Source organism: Sphaerodactylus townsendi, linkage group LG14 (genome assembly GCF_021028975.2).
Source record: "Sphaerodactylus townsendi isolate TG3544 linkage group LG14, MPM_Stown_v2.3, whole genome shotgun sequence".
NCBI lineage: Eukaryota > Metazoa > Chordata > Lepidosauria > Squamata > Sphaerodactylidae > Sphaerodactylus > Sphaerodactylus townsendi.
In genome coordinates this window covers 271510-292553 of record NC_059438.1, presented here as the reverse complement: position 1 = coordinate 292553, position 21044 = coordinate 271510, and the positions used below count along the sequence as shown (strand labels likewise).

The 21044-nt window shown below is 43.9% G+C and overlaps 2 protein-coding genes and 1 long non-coding RNA gene across 3 annotated transcripts; 1 reads left to right on the top strand and 2 right to left on the bottom strand.

The window, feature by feature from the left end:
- On the top strand, positions 1-5058 carry LOC125443910. The gene is made up of 2 exons (XM_048516306.1): positions 1-419; positions 2278-5058. The coding sequence occupies exons 1-2, from the start codon at positions 99-101 to the stop codon at positions 3790-3792; spliced, it is 1836 nt and encodes a 611-aa protein (XP_048372263.1). The 5' UTR covers positions 1-98; the 3' UTR covers positions 3793-5058.
- Positions 5059-6807: 1749 nt separating this feature from the next.
- Positions 6808-20453, bottom strand: TK2 (thymidine kinase 2). Its single transcript, XM_048515817.1, has 10 exons — positions 19970-20453; positions 17647-17684; positions 15724-15798; positions 14375-14428; positions 14051-14140; positions 13204-13277; positions 11794-11882; positions 11106-11185; positions 10315-10395; positions 6808-9103 (listed from the first exon to the last, which is right to left on the bottom strand). Exons 1-10 carry the CDS (start codon positions 20139-20141, stop codon positions 9005-9007), a joined length of 852 nt encoding a protein of 283 aa, XP_048371774.1. The 5' UTR covers positions 20142-20453; the 3' UTR covers positions 6808-9004.
- LOC125443593 lies at positions 15835-16821 on the bottom strand. The gene is made up of 3 exons (XR_007246146.1): positions 16646-16821; positions 16066-16611; positions 15835-15921 (listed from the first exon to the last, which is right to left on the bottom strand). It is a non-coding gene; the product is annotated as an uncharacterized LOC125443593 (long non-coding RNA).
- Positions 20454-21044: the final 591 nt, after the last annotated feature.

The window sequence follows — 21044 nt, the reverse complement described above, 5'->3', positions numbered from 1 at the left end:
TTCCTCGTGCAGATGAGTGTGTAAAGTGCAGGGAGAACTATCATTATCATCATCATCATCATCTGAAGGGGGGGGGGGGAGAAAAAAGAGGGGGCGAGATGAGGAGACCCCCCCGGGCTGCTCTGCGAGTGGTTTTCCTGGACTACCTGGCCTTTTACCGCACCCGCTGGTCGGAAGGGAAACTTTGCATTTGCAACGAAGCGGCTGTCAAGGCTCCCGCCCGGCGCTTCCTGGCTTCCCGGTCCTGCCCTGCGGGGGGCTCTAGCCAATTCAACGTGCCCCGCATCGCGGAGCAGTGCCTAAAGAAGGAGCAGGGAAGGCTGGTCTTCCGAAAGCTCCTCAAAGCTTTCGAGTTCCTGGAGCTTCTCTGCGTGAACCTTTTCCTCTCCCCTTGGAGGAAAGAGATCAAGTCTCTGAAGGTAAGGCAGGAGGAGGAGAGAGGCAAGAGGAAGAGCTTCCTTTTGCAAAGGCTCTGTTTAGGCTGGCCTGGGTGTCCGCACAGCATTTTTGTAACGAGTTGCAGTCGTCTTAAATGAACTCCTTTCCCCCTTTTTTAATCAATGGAACAGGAATTCATTTATAACGATTGCAACTCGCTATAAGTTTAAGATAGGGGCCAAAAAAAGTCCTTCCAGAATTCAATCTAATTAACAATTAAACCCATGGGGGGAGGGGTGTAAGCCAACATAGAGGTGATACTTGGGATATGTGAGCCTTCCAGTGGCAAACTCTTGCCAAGAGGAATACAGCAGAGACGATGGAGATTTCCCGGACCAAGCTGGAACAGTTCCACAGGAGGGCAACCAAAATGGTAAAAGGTCTGGATTCCATTCCCTACTATGAGGAGCAGCTTAAGGAGCTAGGTATGTTTAGTCTGGAGAAGAGAAGGTGAGGTGGCGACATGATATGAAGTATTTGAAGGGATGTCATGTTGAAGATGGAGCAAGCTTGTTTTCTGCTTCTCAGAGACTAGGACAAGGAGTAGTGGATTCAAGGTACAGGAAAAGAGATTCCACTTAATTAGGAAGAACATCCTGACAGTAAGGGCTGTTCCACAGTGGAATATGCTGCCTCAAAGTGTGGTGGAATCTCCTTTCCTGGAGTTTCTGAAAAGAGGCTGGGTGGCCATCTGTCAAGGGTGCTTTGATTGTATATTCCTACATGGCAGGACTTGGACTTGATGGCCCTGTGATCTCTTCCAAGTCTATGATTCTGCTAGACATTAGCAAGTCATTACACACTTGCCTACCTCACCGGGCTGTTGAGAATGAAGTGGAAGAAGGGAGAACAGTGTTGCAATAACCTGTTTTGGGTCCCCATTGAGAATAATAATACAAACCCTGTCAACAGTAGCCAGTGAAATCCAGGCAGCCTGTGGGAGAGCATCATATATCCCAAACATTTGATATTTAAATGTAGTTCTACAGTTGTTATGGCTAATTACTGTAAACAGCCTGTCCCCCTTGAATTTCTTTTCTTCATTTATAATAACACTTTTCTGCCCAGTGGAAATCCAGTATAGTTTATAACATTCTCCTCCATTTTGTCCTGACAATGCTGTGAGGTAAGATAGGCTAAGAATATGTGCCTGGGCTCTAAGTTCACCCAGCCAGCTTTCATGGCAGAGTGGGGATTTGAAACTGGATCTCCTAGACCAGGGGTAGGGAACCTTTAACACTCAAAGAGCCATTTGGACCTGTTTTCCATGGGAAAAGAAAACACTTGGAGCCGCAAATAATTTTTGACATTTAAAATAAAGATAACACTGTACATATTGGGTTTTTTTACCTTTTACTCCACTCATTCTGAGAAGCGCATGGATGCGTCTGCTGCCTGCAGGGCGGGCAAGGATGGGGCCAGCGACTCAGCCTCGCCGGCCGCCGGGAAAGCGCCCGCCCCGCTCCAACGGGGCAAGCGAGAGGGGAAGCCCGCGGTGCAGCCCAGCCAGCCACGGGCAGTCAAGGCGGGCAAGGATGGGACCAGCGGCTTGGCTCGTGGACCCGCAGTGCAAGGGCAGAAGAGCCGCATGCGGCTCTCGAGCCGCAGGTTCCCTACCCCTGTCCTAGACACTACACCCATCCCAAAGCTTAAGTGTCAGAGCTAGGATTCCAATAGCTGGGAGCTTCAGATTCATGGGATCCAATTTCCCTCTGTGAGAATGAGAAAGAGTTTTTATAATGCCAATAAAAGGGATTTGGATGAGAAAGAATGTTCTAGGCTTTCCCCATCCTTCCATTTCTTAACGGTGTTCCCCACCCCACCCGCCCCTTCTCCCAGACTTTTACAGGAAACTTTGTCTACTGTATGCAGTCCGTTCTACCAAAATGCGTTGTGGAAGAACTGCTAGAGAAAATAGGCTACGTCGCGACAACAGCAACAGAATTTTCCCTTGTTGGGAAGCTGAATGAGGAAGATGCTGAGCAGGCCGCATTTGAAATATTCCTTGCAAGAATTGAATGTGAAGACCTCCTGGAAATCACCAAAGATGTACGAGACAGTGACTTGGGGGATGTCTTACAGAAGAGAGCCCAAAAGTATTTGGGTCCGGAAGGAGAGGTGGATGGAAAGTATCAACCCTCCCATGGGAAGGAGTATGTGTTGAACAGAGGAGGAAATAAGAGTTCAGAAAACTTCTGTTCTCCGCAGATATGCTGGACGAATGACCATCTGGCTTCTGAGGAAGTTGAAAATACTGAGCTTGGAGGGAAACCTAGTCTAATGGGGACTTCAACTGACCCTCAAGAGGTTCTTTCTGATTTCAACAGCGAGCAAAACTCAAACCAAAGTCAAGGAGACGCCTCAGTGTTCTCCAGTGTCAAAAGCTCAGACAATGAGGACTTCTTGACAAAATATAGTGACATTGTAATTGGCCAAAAGCCTCTCCACCTTACCAGTCTCCCCCTGAAAGCGTCAGAGGATCAAAGCCAGTCCACTGGACTCATTAGGACCACCCTGGGGATACCGCCAAGCGCATCACCCTTGCAAACTGTGCTGTCCCCCAATGCCAGCGGCCCGCAAGCCTTAGCCATTCTGAATGACGTTGCTCTAGAAGGCAGGGAAGTCTCTCGTTGCTACAGGACCCAAGAATCCTCACAAGAGACAACTGAATCAAAAATCAGAGATGCCATGAATTGCACGTCCATCTGTGGATCACGTATAGTGGACCAGCCCAAAGAACTGAAAGGGGAGAGTTCTGTACAGCCCAGCAATAAATTGCACATTGTGATGAGTTTGTCAAGAGAAGACCCTTATACCTGTAATCAACTAAAAGTCAAAGAAGGCAGTGAACGCGGACTCATTTATCCTATAGAAGAAACCACCCAAGCAGAATCCGTAACCTACAACAGACCTCAGGAATGTAATTCCTCTAGGGTGAAACCTGCCAATATACCTGGGGAGGATAAAGAAGATTTCAGCATAGACCTCTATTCAGCAGATCAGTTCCCTAACACCACTGAATATGCATATCCCCCTGGTTGGAAGTCCGACAGACTTTCAATGGGTGTTTCAAGCCCACATCAAGCTCCAGAGCGCCACAGATATACAGGAGATCGTCCTGGCTCAACTTGTACCATCCTTCCCAGCAGTAGTGAGGGTCACTTCTTTCCTGCTAACATTCCAGATCTGCAGGACAGGGGGGGCCTTGAAGGACATTCTCTGCAGCCTTCTTTCACAGATGAAGTCAGCTTTCCAACTTGCGTTGTAAAGATAAATGAAACCAACCCAGAAGGCTTTGTCCTCATAAGCAAAGACCAGGCAATAGGTTCACAAGCATCTCAATTTCGTACTTGAGAAACTTCCATATCCAAATAACAAGCAGGTTTTCTAGAAATGGATGTGATGGAGATGTGGCAAACTGTTGGACCCAGCTATTATTTCTCTCTGCAGCCATGTCATGCCAAAACCTCAGTAGCAATTAGGAAGTGGCGTACAGCGATTCATTCAGCTCTGATCTCCTGTCCACTCTGCAATCTCTTCTACTTTGACCCCATATTTAACACCCTGTTTGTTACAGGATGGGATGCCTAATAGAAGAGCCACCAGGGGGAGAGGATCAAACTGGAAGGGGTAGGAACAGCCCCTTTCTTTCAATTTGGGGGTCTACAAAGTATCAGAGAACCCAAAATATATCCTGCATTAAGACAGACCTGAACAGATAGTGTGTGAACAAGGAAAACCTTATTCTACCTTAATTATTTTTCCTCCATCCCTGGCCTAAGTTAAGCAAAGACTATTTTCATTTTTTGGCTCTGAGGTTATGGAAAGAACGGCAACTTGTTTTTGCTTGCTCCCTTTTAATGTTGAGTCACTTCACACCAACATATTGTACCTTAAAAAGGGAAAAATGTATTGTGTGGAATGTAATTGAATAGCTGCAGTGTCCTTGACTACCTAGAGGTTTTCTTAGATTCTTTAAAAATTAATGGTGGTGATTCTGAACTGGGAGTCGGGACCGAAAAGTTTCTTCCATTCTGTGCCTCTGTCCGATAGTAACTTTATTTGTTCTACGGGTGAAATATAAAAGGGTATTCTTGGAAATTTAGTTCTAGAAAAATCATCAGACAGTGGCTTGTAACCAACCAAATGGTTAACTTAAAGTTATTTGAGTGGTCTTGTGAGGTGATTTTGAGAGAGCTACCCAGAATTTTTTCCCTGGGTGGCTGCACTAAACAGGGGAATTGGGAAAACTCACTACCACCTCTTAAGAAAACTTAAGTATCTTTTTTGTTAACTTCTTTTTTAGATATACCACTTGTATTGTAATGCATTTACATACCATTTTACCGGTTATTTCTCCAATGCAACATTAACCCAAAATGGCTTTGTGTGCTTACTTCCATGGTAGAATCCCTTAAAATTAGTTTAAAGCTCCTTCCCCTGTTGCTCTCAAGCAAATGGAATGAAAATTCAGTTAAAACACGGCCCACTTAAAAGCTCAACAGGTTGCCAGATTTTGTGTATAGTGGAAGCGAGAACACTTATGAAAGGATCAGTTTTATTTCTGAAATATCTCTGTACGCACTTGCGGAAAATAAAGTCAGAATAAAGTTTGCAAAATAGCCTTTCTTGCGTTTATTTTGTATGGATTTGGTTGCCAACCGTTCTCCTCACCCACCCGCCCCCACACATTTTAAAGGCAATAAGTAAAAAATTGGAGCGGCAGCAAACAATGATGGGTTTGGAAAACTGAAAGTATCTGGATTAGAGGCTGGGAGCTGCTAGGGCATACCAAATGCATGAATTATTGGCAGAGGATGACAAAAAGGCATGCAAATCTCAGGAGGCCGCAATACAGGAGGGAGGACATGCACAGGGTTGTGTAATGCACAACACTGAAGGTGGCAAAGTTGCTAGCAACTGATAAGGTCAAGATATGGCTAAACTCTACTACACAGTTAAACTTAACTATTTAAGAATATACCTGCTTCAGTGCCTTTATATCTAATGACTTTTCTCCCTTGCATGTTCTGTGGTCAGCTACCATGCTTCTGGACATTTATTGCCGGCTACTCTCAAGTGCGGAGGGAAAGAGTACAGAAGCAGGGGGAGTTTTTTGTTTGTTTTGGAGGGCGGTAGCTGATGACAGATGCTCATTGAAGAAGAGTTTGGATTTATACTACGCTTTTCCCAACTGTAAGGAGTCTCAAAACAGCTAGCTTGCAAACTCCTTCCCTTGTGAGGTGGTGGGGCTGAGAGAGTTCCGAAGAACTGTGAATGTAGGAGTGCGGAAACACATCTGGTGCACCAGATAAGCTTCTGCCACTCAGATGGAGGAGCAGGGAATCAAACCCAGTTCTCCAGATTAGGATCCACCTGCTCTTAACCACTTCACCACACTGGCTCTCTGAAAGTGACACTGAACCAGATAAATGCATCTTTTGATGCAGACTTGACATATACAGGCCTGAAAGCATGCCCCACCGCTAGTGGTTCCCAATGGGAAATTGCAGTTGGTGCCTCGCATGTGTGAACTAGCTCTTAGAACCTAGTTACGCATTAAGGAAAACACACAAGATACAACATGAGCCATGCAATGGCCTACGTGGAATTGCTGTTGTTATGACTAGGACCCCTCCCGCACGTGCAGAATGAACTTTTATTAACTTTCACAATTGGTTGTTGTGGGTTGAATCCGGCTGTGAAAGCCTTCGACAATACGTTCACAATTGTTTGCAAGTGGATTTTGCTATTCTTCACTGGAAAATCCAGCTGCAAAGTGGATTGGAAGTGCGTCATTCTGCATGTGCGGAAGGGGCCTAAATTGAGCAGTGATCTTTCGATTAGAAAAGCAGCAATATTTTATGGACGAATGTGTTGAATGCACTTTTACAGCCATTGTAACTGTCAATGTTTGTATCATTTTTTCCCCTGCCAAAAAAAAAAAAAAAACCTTCCAAGTCCTGGATGAGTTTCCCGACATAACCGTTGGGGGAAGCATATTGTCTGAAATCTGCACAAGTGCTCATTTTGCTATGATTGCATAAGGTCAAAAATTGCAGCAAGTCCTTTACACAAAAGAAAAATCAGGCCAAGACTGCAGCTCTCAAAAATCAAGACATTTAGCAACACACTATTAAACTCATTATAGACATCCTCCAATATGTATCTGGGTTTTTATCTTTCTTGTATTTCAGCTCAGCGTGGGCTAGAGTGCATTCAAATCAGATCTCAAGAACAGTCCCTTCTGAGGATTACTTTTTGGCAGTCTCTCGTAAACTTAGCCCAGGCAACTAAAAGGAGAGTAATGAAGTGCGGTAACTTGGAAATCATACAGTTCTCCAAAGAGAATAAATTAAGCACTAACCATTTAAAAACAGCTCAATTTAATCTGAGTATCAGTACTCAAGAGAGTGAGCAACTAGATGTCTTTACACAGCAGCAGAAATTTAATGAAGCAGTGAGAGAAAAGGAGTGTAAAAATGCTTTTGCGATAATATATTCTCTTTTCTTCTTCACCCTGACAGTCTGCTGTCTCATTAAGTACAGGACACTTTTAATGAATTCTCTAAAAAGTTAAGGTTCACACATTACATAAGATCATCTGTTCCAGAACGAACACATTGCAAGAAGTCGAGCAACATCTATCGTTTGCCTCACATATACATGTTTGGGCCTGGAATTATTTACGCTGAGATTATTTAAATTCGAGCACATACTGGTGGCAAAGTCTGGAATGTCAATAAAAGGCTAAATTCTAAAAGAACATTTTCAGCAATGTTTTTGCTACAGATTCACATTATACCAGAGGGGCCAAATCAGAGAGGACAGCCCAATCCAAAGGTGGGGGAGGGGGACGGGACAGGAGACTGGCAGCTGGGCATGACAAGAGACAATTGGCAACATGGGCGCCAGGAAAGGACAAATTCTTTTTCTCTCCTGGCAAAGCCCATGCAGGCTTATGATTTACTCCACCCTTTTTGGTGGCTGAAGTCTACACTGCTGAAGGGGGGCATTCCCGGTCCGAAACTCCTTTGGGAGCCGACTACAAAGTTGGTTCGACCCTGGGAAACCCTCCCCCCCCCCACCTTCCATGCCACTGCAGCCTCCTGTGGCACAGAAGCAATGGTGTGGAGGGAAACTTCCAGGTTCCAGCATCATGGAGTCACACAGAACTCCGCTGCCAAGGTATGCCCCTCTGAGCAAGCGTCCATACCACTTTGTGCGGAGTTGGTGGCACTGGCACTGGCACAATTCTCCCATTACAGTGTGGCTTCAGCCTCGCCTCTGAATTGCAGCCAAAGAGTTGTACTCAATGGTAAATGGCAGGATGGGATGGTTGCCACAGCAACACCAATCTGGCAGCAAGAAGGAAGTACAGACATGTTCTTAGCACATACTCTGCAACATCTGAGTGTGAATCTGGTCATAAAAGTGCCCTATTTTGCTTGAAAAAGGACTATAAGTGGGTGGAAAAATGGCACATAAAGGTTTTTAATAAATTAATTAAATAAACTGTTCACACCTGTAATTTGCAAACAAAGTAGACAATTTCCTATTACTGTGGTGGAGGCGGAGAGCAGTCTTTCATTCAGGTAAGTAGGAGAGCTGTTGAAAGGGTGCATTTGTTCTCCTTCAGGTTTTGTGTAATATCTAGATATTTGAATGGTAAGAGAACTGCAGGCCATTTTGAATAAAAAATACAAAATCCTTTGTTCACACAACCATTAGTTTTCAACCTTTTAAAAAAATAACTACTTCATCTTCTTCGGGATTATATACAAACAGGATCTGAACATGCTATATTTCACATGAACCTTTTAGAAAGTTGTCCATGAAACAGTGAAGTAAAATAACAGCATATTGGGATAAATATAGCATCAGAATGAAATCTGCTTTTTTAAGTCTCTAGTCTCTCGTTCAAGATAAACTATACTTTATACATGAAAAATATCTGTTAAATATTGCAGCCTACACAATCGTTATTCGGAAAAGTGTACAACAGCCTGCCAACATATTCTCTTCATGTCCATTCATAGAAGTCACCCAAGTGAGTGACCCTCAGAGCTGTGCTTTTAACTGACCCAAGTCCACAAACCAGTTGAGGAACTGAAAGAACTCTCTGCAATACACCTCAGACAGGAAGGGTCAGACATATTTCAGAGATAGCAGGTTTCATTTTTTTCTGTGGAAACTCTTCACACTTAAAATCTAACATTGCTTGGAAAAGTTACCAAGGCAACATGGGGACACGAGGTATGGAGTTCATCTGGCAGGGAAAGGAAATTCAGGGATCCAGGCAAAAAGATACAGATTCTGATTTTAGGCTGCACTCTAGAGATACACTCAAGGCCTTGCATTCAATCAGTGGTGCATCTCAATTCAACACCACCTCCTTGCAAACCACTTCTGAAGCTCCTTCAAGTTGCAAAAGCCCACCAAAGAAAAGGTACGCAGAAAGGAGATGACAGAAGACCCGTCATATATGCAGTTTGCCGCAGAGCTCTAAGTTACGACCTTAATGCTCAGTTCTACAAACAAAAGACACAACGAGGTGAAAGCGTTTCTACAAGCACTGCTGCCCGTTGCAGGAAGTTAAGATTCGGTCCCGGTTTTCTTCATATTTCTCAATCATAGTTCGTGTGTCTTGGTCAGCCGGAAGTACCTTCGAAGCAAGATACCAAACATGAGAATCAAGTTTCTGCAAGTTTACCTCAAAAGCTGAGTAGCTGGGTTTAGAAACACATAACAGCCAACATGGTGTCATCGGTAGAGTTTTGGATTAGGATCTGGAAAAGCCCAAGTTTAAATCCCCACTGTACCATGGAAGCTTACTGACTGACCTTGGGCCAGCCACACACTCTCAGCCTGGCCTACCTCACAGGGTTGTGAGGGTAAGAAAGAGAAGGGCAGAAAGATGCATCGTTCCGTGAGCTTCCAGGACAAAAATGTAGTAAATAAATGTACTTGTATTAATCGCACATCCTGATCTGGATGGCCAAGGCTAGCCCAATCTTGTCAAATCTTGGAAGCGAAACAAGGTCAGCCCTGGGTGGTGTTTGGATAGGAGACCACAAAGGAACACCAGGGTCACTACACAGAGGCAGAAGAAGAAGAAGAGTTTGGATTTATATCCCACCTTTCTCTCCTGTAAGGAGACTCAAGGTGAGTAGTAGGTCCTTTCCCTTCCTCTCCCCACAACAGACATCTTGTGAGGTAGGTGGGACTGCGAGAGTTCTTAAGAACTGTCGCCCAGCAGGAACGTAGGAGTGTGGAAACACATCTGGTTCACCAGATAAGCCTCTGCCACTCAGGTGGAGGAATGGAGAATCTAACCCAGTTCTCCAGATTAGAATCCACCTGCTCTTAACCACTACACCTCGCTGGAAGACCAAATGACACACCATCTCTGAGCATCTCTTATCTTGAAAACTCTACCAGGTCACCAGAAGTCAGCTGTGACTCGACGGCACTTTGCACACGCATATATTAATACCATGGAGGATATATCAAGAAGCTCCTTCAAGAGCAGCCTTAAAGTCTAACTCAGCTGGGCATGATGCTAGTATGTAATATACTGGAATACAAGCCTCCCAAAGTTTGGAAGGTTTAAACCCAAGTTGCACCGTGGCTGTGACATCATCAAGACTTCTTCCTACCCTCTGCCAAGTAACCCATTTGTGCCAGGGAAGCAGTCACCAAATGTGCCAGGGAACAGTCATTCTGTTTAGGCTGATTAGGAAAGTTTGGAATTAGACTTACCAAAAGAGAAGGAGATTTGCCTTCTAGAAGTATTGCTACAAGCATCCTGCTATGCGCAACATTTTTCCCTGCCATTGCTGGAAGGGATTAAACATATCAAGAATATATACTTACAAGCACAGGAGCAGCAACTTTAAACAGGGTTTGTTTTATGAGCCACTCTTCGTAGAGTTGATGAATAGCTTCCAAATATTGCTGAATCCCGGAAAAGAACGGGGTGGGGGAGGGAAAAGGTTTGTTGTTGTTGTTGTTTTCAAGGTTGTTTTTGCAGTAGACACACAACAGTTTAATTTAGATGGTGATTTAACCAATGAACCTTATAGAATAAACGCATGCTAATATTCACATCCTAGAGAGAAGCTCCTATTCATAACGCAGCCAAACAAGAGACTTAAAGGTGTGCAAATGCTCCTTTTCGTGAAATAGGGCAATCTAATGGGATGAGGTTCTGCTGGTGCCAGCCAGTACTCAGCATGCAGCAAGCACTCAAGCCACTCCGAAGGGCAACTGTGTATATTAAAGTATTCATGCAGTAACTGTCCTTATTGTCTGTTTACTGCCCCACTAAATGTTCAGAAAGTAAATCTCTAATTTCATGAGTAAGCAGCATGTCTTGATCTCTCCACGTTGAAAGGGTAAATGCCTCACAACAAGAATCTCCCTTTCCTCCATCCACCTCTGTGGATTTCCCACATCTTCAGGCACAAAGGCACAATGTTAATGTTGAAAGAGACGATGGCTAATTGAGTTTCTCTGCTGCCCAAGGAATTATCATGATTGGTAGCGCTTCACCCAGCTCTACATGCTCTATTGTTCCATCCTGGCCACCTTCTTCCACCATCAGCTTTCAAAGCCAAAGGCAAGAACTCCTCATTCCAAACTATGTCCCAAAACTTCCGACTTACCATAGGAATGACCTTTTCCTCTTCTCTGCACCTCCTTTTCAGCCTGTCGTAACAAGTCTCAGGAGACGTCTGCAGATAAACTGCCGTAAAAATAAAATGTACTTAGCATGATTTTTATTCCACATGGTCCTGGGAAGGCTCAAAAAGAAAGTATACTTATGGCTGTTTAGATACACCCAGCCCAGCCCACACTTATCAAAGAGGACATCCCTTTTTGGAGTTTTATTGCATGCAAGCTCGACTTATGGAACACTGGTGCCTTTTGAAGGAATAAAAGCAGCTTCCGCTGAAAAGTGGAGGTCCAGTGGAGAAGTAGAAGAAAAGAAGAGTTTGAATTGATATCCCATGGCCCACATCTTCATGCAATATGTAGAAGAAGAAAACCATGCTACTGAGACACAACTCATGGCAGCCCCATCTAAGGGTCATTCCAGGAAAGGCAAGCAGAGGCAGTTGCTATTGCCTGCTTCTGCATAGCAACCCTAGACTTCCTTGGTGGTCTCCCATCCAAGTATGGCCTTAGCTGACCCTGCTTAGCTTCCAAGCTCTGACAAACTCATGCGTGCAACTGGTCCCTAGAATACAAAACAAAACAATACATGGCCAAGGCTCACCAGCACAAGTAACTGCTAAAGATCTGACAATCAGGAAAGCCACGTATTAAAAAAAGACTGTCTACACATTTTACCTATCAAATCCACTGAAACATCCAAATTCTTGAGGATCCACTCAAACCATTCTGTCAGTACTGCATAATCCACTTCTGGCATTTTCCCACTATAACAAATAAGAAAAAGAAATAATAGAATAGACATAGTTGGAGTAATTTCAGTTAAAAAAATACTTTTAGGTAGCCCTTCGCTGTACCTATGTGTTTACTCCCATACTTCCAAATCCCACCCTGTGACTTGCACCCAAACCCAGTACCCCATCGAAGCCAAAACTAATTCTACAAAAGCATGCTGACACTTCAAATGTTTTGTGTCGTTTTGGTTGCCCAAATCAAAAGGCATTACATGGATTCGGTTTTAGATTTTTCATAGGCCAACCTGGCTGGTTACAGCTTTTTCTACCTCAACCTTAAAATACTTTTGTTTGGAAGGTCTGCTGGCTTGAAGGAGCTGTTAAGTAGCAGCATTTAAAACTTCCTCAACAGCATAGACATATTAGTGTCTTAAAATCCAAAAGAGACAGCGATTTCAAAGCTGTGTAATATAGCTTCTTTTCCATATAGACTGGAACACACAGGGAAGCTTTTCAGATCAATTCTTGCATGCTCAAGTCTGCACTTTTCAATAATCTAAATGTAGTATTGCCCACACCTGCCACCTTGTGGCTTAACAAATAATTGGTGAGGCGGTTCCTGTCTTCGGAAGATAAATAAATGCTCCACTTCTGAGGATGGGGAGGAAAAAGTGAGCACCAGAGTGGGCTGTGATGCCTTGTCACTGAAAGCAGCTTGATGAAATGCCGCTGACACAGTTTGCATGCCATGTCCATGAACGTGGCAGATATCAGGCAGCAACGAGACAAAGCTGAGGCCCAACCTAAACATTATCCAGTGGGACTGGGCTTCATGATATTTGAATGCTGTGGTTATTCACTCTTCAAACAGTTGCTCAGAGCGGCTCACAAACAAGACACATTTGGGTGCTGTGTGGTTTCCGGGCTGTATGGCCGTGTTCTAGCAGCATTCTCTCCTGACATTTTGCCTGCATTTGTGGCTGGCATCTTCAGAGGATCTGAAGAAAATCAAAGGATCAGATCCTCTGAAGATGCCAGCCACAGATGCAGGCGAAACGTCAGGAGAGAATGCTGCTAGAACACGGCCCTACAGCCCGGAAACCACACAGCATCCTAGTGATTCCGGCCGTGAAAGCCTTCGACAAGACACACTTGATTTATATCAACATGTTTACTGGTCCTGCTTTCCTGCTGATTCTTATAATCAGACACAGTTGGGCTGAGCTGGATAAATATGTACAGTAGTGTTTTTCAGAGAGCTGTACGGAAAGTGAGTTTGGAGACTGCAAGTTTTTTAAATGAAAGCCTGTGAAAATGAACACAGTTGAAACAGAGAAGACTCTGGGTACTTCACCTTCGATAAAGGTTTTCTACAAAGATGTGCTTTGCGCTGTGAATTGATCTCTCCATCATTCTCACTGGCAACGTCTACAAATTAACAGACAAGAGATGTTCAGCAATCTTACTTTTCTTTGGAGGGAAAAAGGCATTTTGAGGAATCTTGTATGCCTTCTTGTAAAGACTGAAAAAGTTAATTTTTAATCTTTAAAGTTGGATAGTAAAAGGAAAGAACTACTTTAAGCAAGTAGCAATATTTGTATAGATTATAGTTGCATGCAAACAAACAAAAAATCACTATATCAGTAAGTCCAACAAAAAAAAATGTTGTCCTGAAATAAATCTGAAAGACCGACCAGTTCTGTACCATGAAGTACAAAATACCTGTCCTTCAGAACTCTGACCTGGCCTCCTCACTGGGAAGAGCCATTGATGTGAGTGTTGAGTCCGCCATTGGAAACTTGGTCCTCCCATTTTGAAATAGCCTTAATCCCTTGGTGTCAATCACAGGGGGGAGGCAATGTGCCACTCACCAGCGTGCCAGCATGGTATAATGTTTACACCTGGGAGACCCAGGTGCCACTCCCCCATTTTCAAAGGAGGTGGGACAGACAGGCAGGTGTCCCCCTCCAATCTCAGTGCCCGGGCACAATATACAAGCAGATACGCTCTCTCAAGTACCCAAACCCAAAGCCGTTTAGGGCTTTATCATAAGGAGACAGACATGATTCCTATGGAACTTACAATAAGAATTTCAACCAGGGCAATGTGAACAGCAATACAGGCAATTCTACAAACTTTGGGCTCACTTTTGTTTGGGATGTCAGCTTCTGTCTCATAAGCAACAAAACCTTCCAACGTACCATCGGCCTCGTGTGCTGGTCCAACATGGTAAGCTGCACATAAGTCTGTAATGTCATGCCCCATCGTGATGCATCTTGGTACATTAAGCCCTGGAGTTAAGAGAAATGTAATTATTGTGACTGTTTTGCTTAGCTAACGCAACCCATTAAAATGGGATGTAGAACTGTATGTAATGAAAGCTATTTCCAACACAGCAGCCAAAGTAACAGAGTTCAGGCAGCATGAGGGAGTGGATTTTGTGCTTTTTAAATAATCATAACCCTCTTTAGGTCAAAAAGGCACAGTCATACATGACAGAAGGGAAATTTATCCTTGTAACTCACCAGAGGGTTATGACCACGAACATTCCTCCACTTAAACACCGGCTCAGTCAACACCTGAGTTCAAAACGAAAAAATAATTCAACACATCCACTTCACCGCACATCCCACACAGATGGCCCTCAGCAGGTACAGTAAAGCCTAATTTCGCTGAATGGAGATAAACTATCCAGGAAATTAAACCATATCCTTGGAGAGACAACCCACACGCTAAATGAAGCACACAGCCCTGCCTGTATTGGCATAAGATAGGCTGAGATCCACTGGGAGATTACTGGTCAATCTCCCCTAGTGGCTGCTGGGTTTCTTGCAGAGTATCCTCCATATTTACAATACTTGGGGGTTAATGCAACAACTATACAACCAAATGCAATTGTACAAACATTGGCTGGCAAAAGACTGTTTACCTTAGCAAACTGTAAATACATTTAATGCTATTTACAAGAGAATTTATAACTTACCGTTTCAGTGTTAGTCTTGTGTCAAGTGATCTGGTGACAGGAATTCTAATTGCTATGTCTATTGGAGACTGAGGGAAGTTCCATGTGCTTTATTTGGAACTGAAAGTGAGAAATTCTCTGACTGTAAATAGCATTAAACGTATTTAAAGTTTACTAAGGTAAACAGTATTCTGATTGCCAGCCAATATTTGTGCAATTGCCTTTGGTTGTTCTTGCAGAGTATGCAGATTTGGTGGGTCTGACCCAACAAGTGCTTCTTACATTCTCAGGCACGAGGAACTACTCAGGATCACAATGCAAATTACACCATAACTCAGCATGTCTTAAACATTTTGAACTTGGGATCTGTTGTGCTTCCAGAGCAGCTGTCTCATCTCAAGAATGCATAGAATTCTCACATATCCCGAATGTATGCATCCCACCAGTGTTTCAACCTATATAAGAACCTAAGAACCTATATATTGGACCACTAGCCCAGTACTGGCTATATACTGGATCTATATAAGAACCTATATATTGGACCACTAGCTCAGTACTGGCTTAGAATAGGACCCTTCAGACCTTTCCCCTAATATTAGGGGAAGAGACACGATTAGGAAGGAATTACTGTGTTAGCTACCCTCTATGTTGCATATCCCTCAACAGCTTCTAGGGTTCATGATATAAACATGGAAGGATAGCAAATTAATTGTAAGAAAACAAATTCTGATAATGGGAGCTCCAGGTCCAGCGTGCTTATGACTTAAGCCAGTGTGAGCCTGAATTCTTACGGAGGCATTAAGCCCATATCTGAGCTGTTCCACTTCCTTGGGGGAAACAAGCCCAAGATCAAGGTTGAAAAGTAAAGCTTACAAATCTGGTGGCTTACAAAAAAGTGTCAAATCCAGTCACCTCAATGCTAGAGTTTTTGGCAAAATGCTCCAGGCATGTTGTTTTTCCGCTTGCAATGTTCCCCTCAATGCAGATCTGGTGGAAGAAACAATAAGGTTTCAGAACTAAACAAAGAATTAAGTTAAAATGACAGGTGACAAACTCTGTGCAGATAAAGTAGTAGATGCCAGGTGGAATGATGTTTCGTTCTGGTAGAACCTTCTGGTGTTTCTAGATTGTCCTAGATAGTTCATGTTCGGCTCATAATCTCTATCAGTCTGCCAGCATGGCCAATTGGCCATGCTGGTAGGGGCTGATGGGAATTGTAGTTCCTGAACATCTGGAGAGCCGCAGGTTCCCTACCCCTGTCCTAGACTATACACTGCAATAGGGGCTATTTTGCTGGCTGTAAAGCAAGTTTTTCTTAGCTCTCGCCTCCCCAGATATTGGGGGCCTAAAATTTGACAGATGGACTGAAAAGGTCTGGATTTTAGACCCATCAGTTCTGAAAAAATCCAGAATCAGCAATGTAAGTGAGATGTTGAGCTCTTGGAAAGTCTCCATTTCCCCTTCTTTCTGCTTTTCTCCTCATTTGTCTTTTTATTTCTTATCATTTCCTTTTTAAATTTCTTTTATAATTATTGTTATTATTGTTATTACTGCTGTTATACTTATTTTTTTTATTTTTTCAACATCCTAATGTTTTCTTGTAAGTACCTGTTGATAAAATACAAATTATTTAGGAAAAAAGGGAGGAAGTAGTAGATGTAGTCCCCCTCCACATATGACCAACAGTACCAAAGCAAAGATTTTCCACCCCTCAGGAATTTATAAGCGTGTAAAATTAAAGAGTTTGGGGTTTTGTTAGAAGCCATGAGGTAACAGAGGTCGCGGTATATAATTCCCACTCTGTTACCTCATGGCTTCTAACAAAACCCCAAACTCTGGTGGAGTGTTTGGAATGAGAGATGCTACGTGGTCCTGAGGAAAGGGAATTGTTACGGACGGAGGACTGTTGAATACGTGTTGGCATTGGATTCTTCATGGATTTTAAAATTTAAAGAATGTTTAAAAAGTCGAAATCAGTAGCATCTGCATTTTATTAACCGTTTGAACAGCTTATTGCAGTGGTGGCGAACCTTTGGCACTCCAGATGTTATGGACTACAATTCCCATCAGCCCCTGCCAGTTGGCCATGGTGGCAGGGGCTGATGGGAATTGTAGTCCATAACATCTGGAGTGCCAAAGATTCGCCACCACGGGCTTATTGGATAAGAAAACTGTAAATGAAGCGACCCCTCTCCTATATACTTCAGTGTGAAACTATCACTTACAACCAGACTTAGGATATGTAAGTTGCACAAAGAAATAAACATACACTTCCTTTAGTCTTGGTTAACGCCAGTAACAATTACAGTTTGTTTGGTTTATTAAGAACAGATTTGTTACTGATACTGCTATGTTAAATTACAAAGTTATTCAAATGTACTGAGTTAATAATCCTGAAATATCAGTAAGCATCATTCAGTTTTTCTAGAACAACCTATTTGGTAAATATTAAAAGCCTATGCTAAATGTGCATAATATATAACATGAGTTACAAAGTTTAAAATGAAACATTTAGTTGTTCTTTCCCCTCTTCCTTCCCTGAAATTACATTCTATTTTGTAAATTATTATTATTATTATTATTAATTAAATTTATATTAAATATTTATATATTATATATATTATATTATATTTAAATTTATATTATATTATATTTAAATTTATATTAAATTTAAATATTTTACAGTCAAAATTATGTCATCATGTCTCTTAAGCATTCAAGAACACACGGCGACCCTAATCACCTCATGCACAGAATCTCCATTACACCTAATAAGAACTTCGTATCCCATAAATTTTTGTCTTTACAAGTGTGGGGAAAAAATCTCTTACTTACAACAGTCTTTTTCTCTCCTCTGTTTGCCAGGTGTTTATCTTAAAAATAATAAAGAGAAAGCTTGAATCACTGTAAATCTGAGCTATGACAGTTATTAATTTGTGTTAGGCAATAAGTTTACATTTAACTTATCTCTCCAGCTGCAAAATCTTAATATTTTGTTTTGCAAAGACAAATTGCATATTATATATTTGTTTTCATAGGTCACTTTGAAGGATTTTTCAACTCAGAGGCTTGGGCATTAAGATCTATCATGCAAAGCCAAAAAAGCAAATCACATACAAGTACCCTTGTACCAGCCCAATATTGCAAGACACAACCTGAACGAACCTGCCTAATAGAGGTTTAATGTGTGGAAATGGGCCGTCAAAGCTCTTCATGGCATGGAATGTCACCCAGTAAATAGCATCCTCTTAACTCTCTATTAAAAGGGCAAGACTTTTTTCCGCCAGGTTGCTGGCAACCAATCACAGAACCGATGTCCCGCAGCTCACAAAGCCCTACACATTGGATGTGGGCAGACAGAAGGTGAGGAAGAGGCTGAAGCAGCAGTGTTAATGCTGCTAACAGGAGAAGATCACATGATGCCAACTAAGAATCGAACAGGAAGGGAGGGACATGGTGTAATAATCCTCTAATGGTGCTGCATCCTCAGTACTTGCTTGTAAACACTGTACAGGTACAGACATTTTTATTTTTGCAGGGCGGGGGGGTGCCTTTCCAGCAAGTGATTTCCATATACATTTTGAAATGGCTCATGCCTATAGAAGGCCCTGGGCATTTATAAACCACCAGTTTAAAGCAGCCTCACACTGATTCAATTGCCATGGCTCCCAACAAAGGAGTTGCTAATTTCCTGGTGGGGCCTGGAGATCTTCTGGAATTACAAGGGATCTCCAGATGACGGAGACTGTTTCCCCAGGAGAAAACAGTTCCTTTGGAGGGTGGACATTATGGCTATAACCTGCTGAGGTCCCTCCCCTCGTTGGGATCCACCTCCAAATCTCCAGGAATTTTCCTACTCGGAGTTGACAACCTAATATGACCCCTGGATACTTTCATTCTATGAAGACCTAAAGCATCTCCACTCAAGGATGATCAGGACTCTTTTCTATTTTACTAAATTTCTATACTGCCCTTTCCCTGTCGGGCTCAGGGCTGTTTCCAACATGATATATGCAGAATAAATACAACAATTATATTGAACTACTATAAATTAATTTTTAAAGCTATACATGCATCTATTAAAAACAAGATGGCGAACATATCCACTTCCATTGAGCCTCACTAGATCTTAAAAGAGGGGCAGACAAAATAAACGTATATCTAGTGTGGGTGGTGGGGGAGGCCAGAGATGGTCACCACTGCTTAATGTGTGGAAATGGGCCGTCAAAGCTCTTCATGGCATGGAATGTCACCTTAACCACATGCCTGGTGGAACAGCTCTGTCTTGCAGGCCCTGCAGAACTGAATTACACCCCACAGGGCCCTGGTCTCACTGGACAGAGCGTTTCACCAGGCGGGGGCCAGGGCCGCCTCTCACAACCAGAATTCCCAAATCTGTCTACCGAGGAAGTCCAAGTGCTTACGCAGTCATGACCTTGCCCAGGCCTTCTACATACAAGCCCCAGGAGAAAAACTTGAGCCACCCAGGGATTTAAGTCCACGTATTGTATTCCTTTTCTGACTGCCATTATCTGTCCATGAGGAAGTTAACAGAATTAAGGACTGTGAAAATAAAGTCACACGTTCAACACAACACACTCATTTGCACTTATAATTGCAAGAACCAAGGGGCAAATATTACTACAGCACAGTTTGAAACATCAGTTGAAACGCACGTGTCAAAACAATTCAAGATGTAGAGCAGCTGTTCCCAACCTGGGGTATGTGTACCCCCAGGGGGACACGCTGAGTATTTGGGGGTATGCAAAAATATGAAATGGGTTTGCTAATATAGGGGTACAGTTTGCAGGCCAGTGAAAAAAGTTGGGAGCCACCAATGCAGAGCATCAACAAGTATGACGCATCACACGCGTGGCTTGACTTGGATGCCCCCCCTGAGTGTGATCTGGGCAGATTTCAGAAGCTAGGCAGGGTCAGGCTTGGATGGGAGACCACCAAGCAACACCGGAGTCGCTGTGCAGAGGCAGGCCATGGCAAACCACCTCTGAGCATCTTCCTATGTCAGCTGCGACTAGAGGGCTCTTTATGCACACATCGGAGGTGTGACTGGTTGGAGTCTTGAGGCGGACTAACAACTGGGATCAGATCCGGGATGCTTTAACGCGCGTCTCCATGCAGAAGATACTACCGGACATACTGGCGGCGGCGGCGTCCTCGTGGCAGACAGTCGTGCACCGGTCACGCTCGTCCATCTGCGCAGGCGAGCTCTGCCTGGCCTTCCAGCTGCTGTACCCCAAAGCCGGCTGAGTCCCTGGGACGCGCCGGGAGGCCCGCAGGAGCCGGAGACAGAGCGGCTGCCACGGCCACATGGCCCATCTCCGGACTCGGCGGCTGCAAAGGTTTTGCGTGCAAAACCAAGCAACGTTGCCCGGGCTTGCTCGCTCTTTTGCTCGCTTCCTGTCGCTGCAAATGTTTTGCTTCCTGTGTGCAATGCGAGCCTTGCGCCCCACCCCGGCCAGCCAAAGCTGTGCCGGAAAGAGGTCTCCTCGGCACTGGGTTTCCTCCCTGCAAAACGTTCCCACGGATGTTGAAGTTTCGGTTTAGAGTCGTTGCTTTTTAGGGGATTTTAAAGGGAAGGCGGATTCCCAGATTGGCAATGCCACAATGGGCAAGGCGTGCGCCTCAGCAGCGAATTGGCAGCAACAGCTTCCCCAGCGGCTCCCCTGCTCAAAGAGGCTCGGACGCTCCACAACCTCGACGTCTGGCCTCGTGCGAAGGCGCCACAGTAGTCGGGAGAGCCGACCCTTTTCCCGCCCCCGCCCCCCCCCCCATCACCACCACCACCACCACCACCACACCACCCTGAGCCTGCCATCATTACAACGTCCATTGACGGCCATTGCCGTTATAACGATGGCAGGGTAGGGCGGGGAGCTGAAAAGAGGTCTTTGTTAGGACCTTTGCAGCAGCAGGAACTCCTGCTCATTCACCCGGGGGCTTTGCTGTCTTATTTCAGAGCCCCTCCAGTCCCATATTTCTTTCCTGTCAGGGTTTGTGGGGGTCGGGAGGGTAGAAGAACCACCTTTAACCCAGGCCATTTTAATATTTGCATTTTATTATTTTGCTGAATGTTTGGATTGTTATTTTATTGATTTTAAATTTCTAATGGAACTAAAGAACGGGGCGGGGGGGGGGATTCTGTGTCCCGCTGCCGGTCTTTGGCTGGGGCAGTTTGCAGCAGTTGGGAGCGGTGGAGGAAAGACTACAGAACG

Excerpts from the sequence above, each read along its gene's own strand:
- LOC125443910 (XM_048516306.1), top strand. The coding sequence starts at position 99 with ATGAGGAGACCCCCCCGGGCTGCTCTGCGAGTGGTTTTCCTGGACTAC. Across the intron at positions 420-2,277 it reads AAGAGATCAAGTCTCTGAAG|ACTTTTACAGGAAACTTTGT; the intron begins GTAAGGCAGGAG and ends CCCTTCTCCCAG.
- TK2 (XM_048515817.1), bottom strand. The coding sequence starts at position 20,141 with ATGTGGCCGTGGCAGCCGCTCTGTCTCCGGCTCCTGCGGGCCTCCCGG. Across the intron at positions 11,186-11,793 it reads TGTTTCAGTGGATTTGATAG|TTTATCTGCAGACGTCTCCT; the intron begins GTAAAATGTGTA and ends TTTTTACGGCAG. Across the intron at positions 10,396-11,105 it reads AGGAAAAGGTCATTCCTATG|CAATATTTGGAAGCTATTCA; the intron begins GTAAGTCGGAAG and ends TCCGGGATTCAG.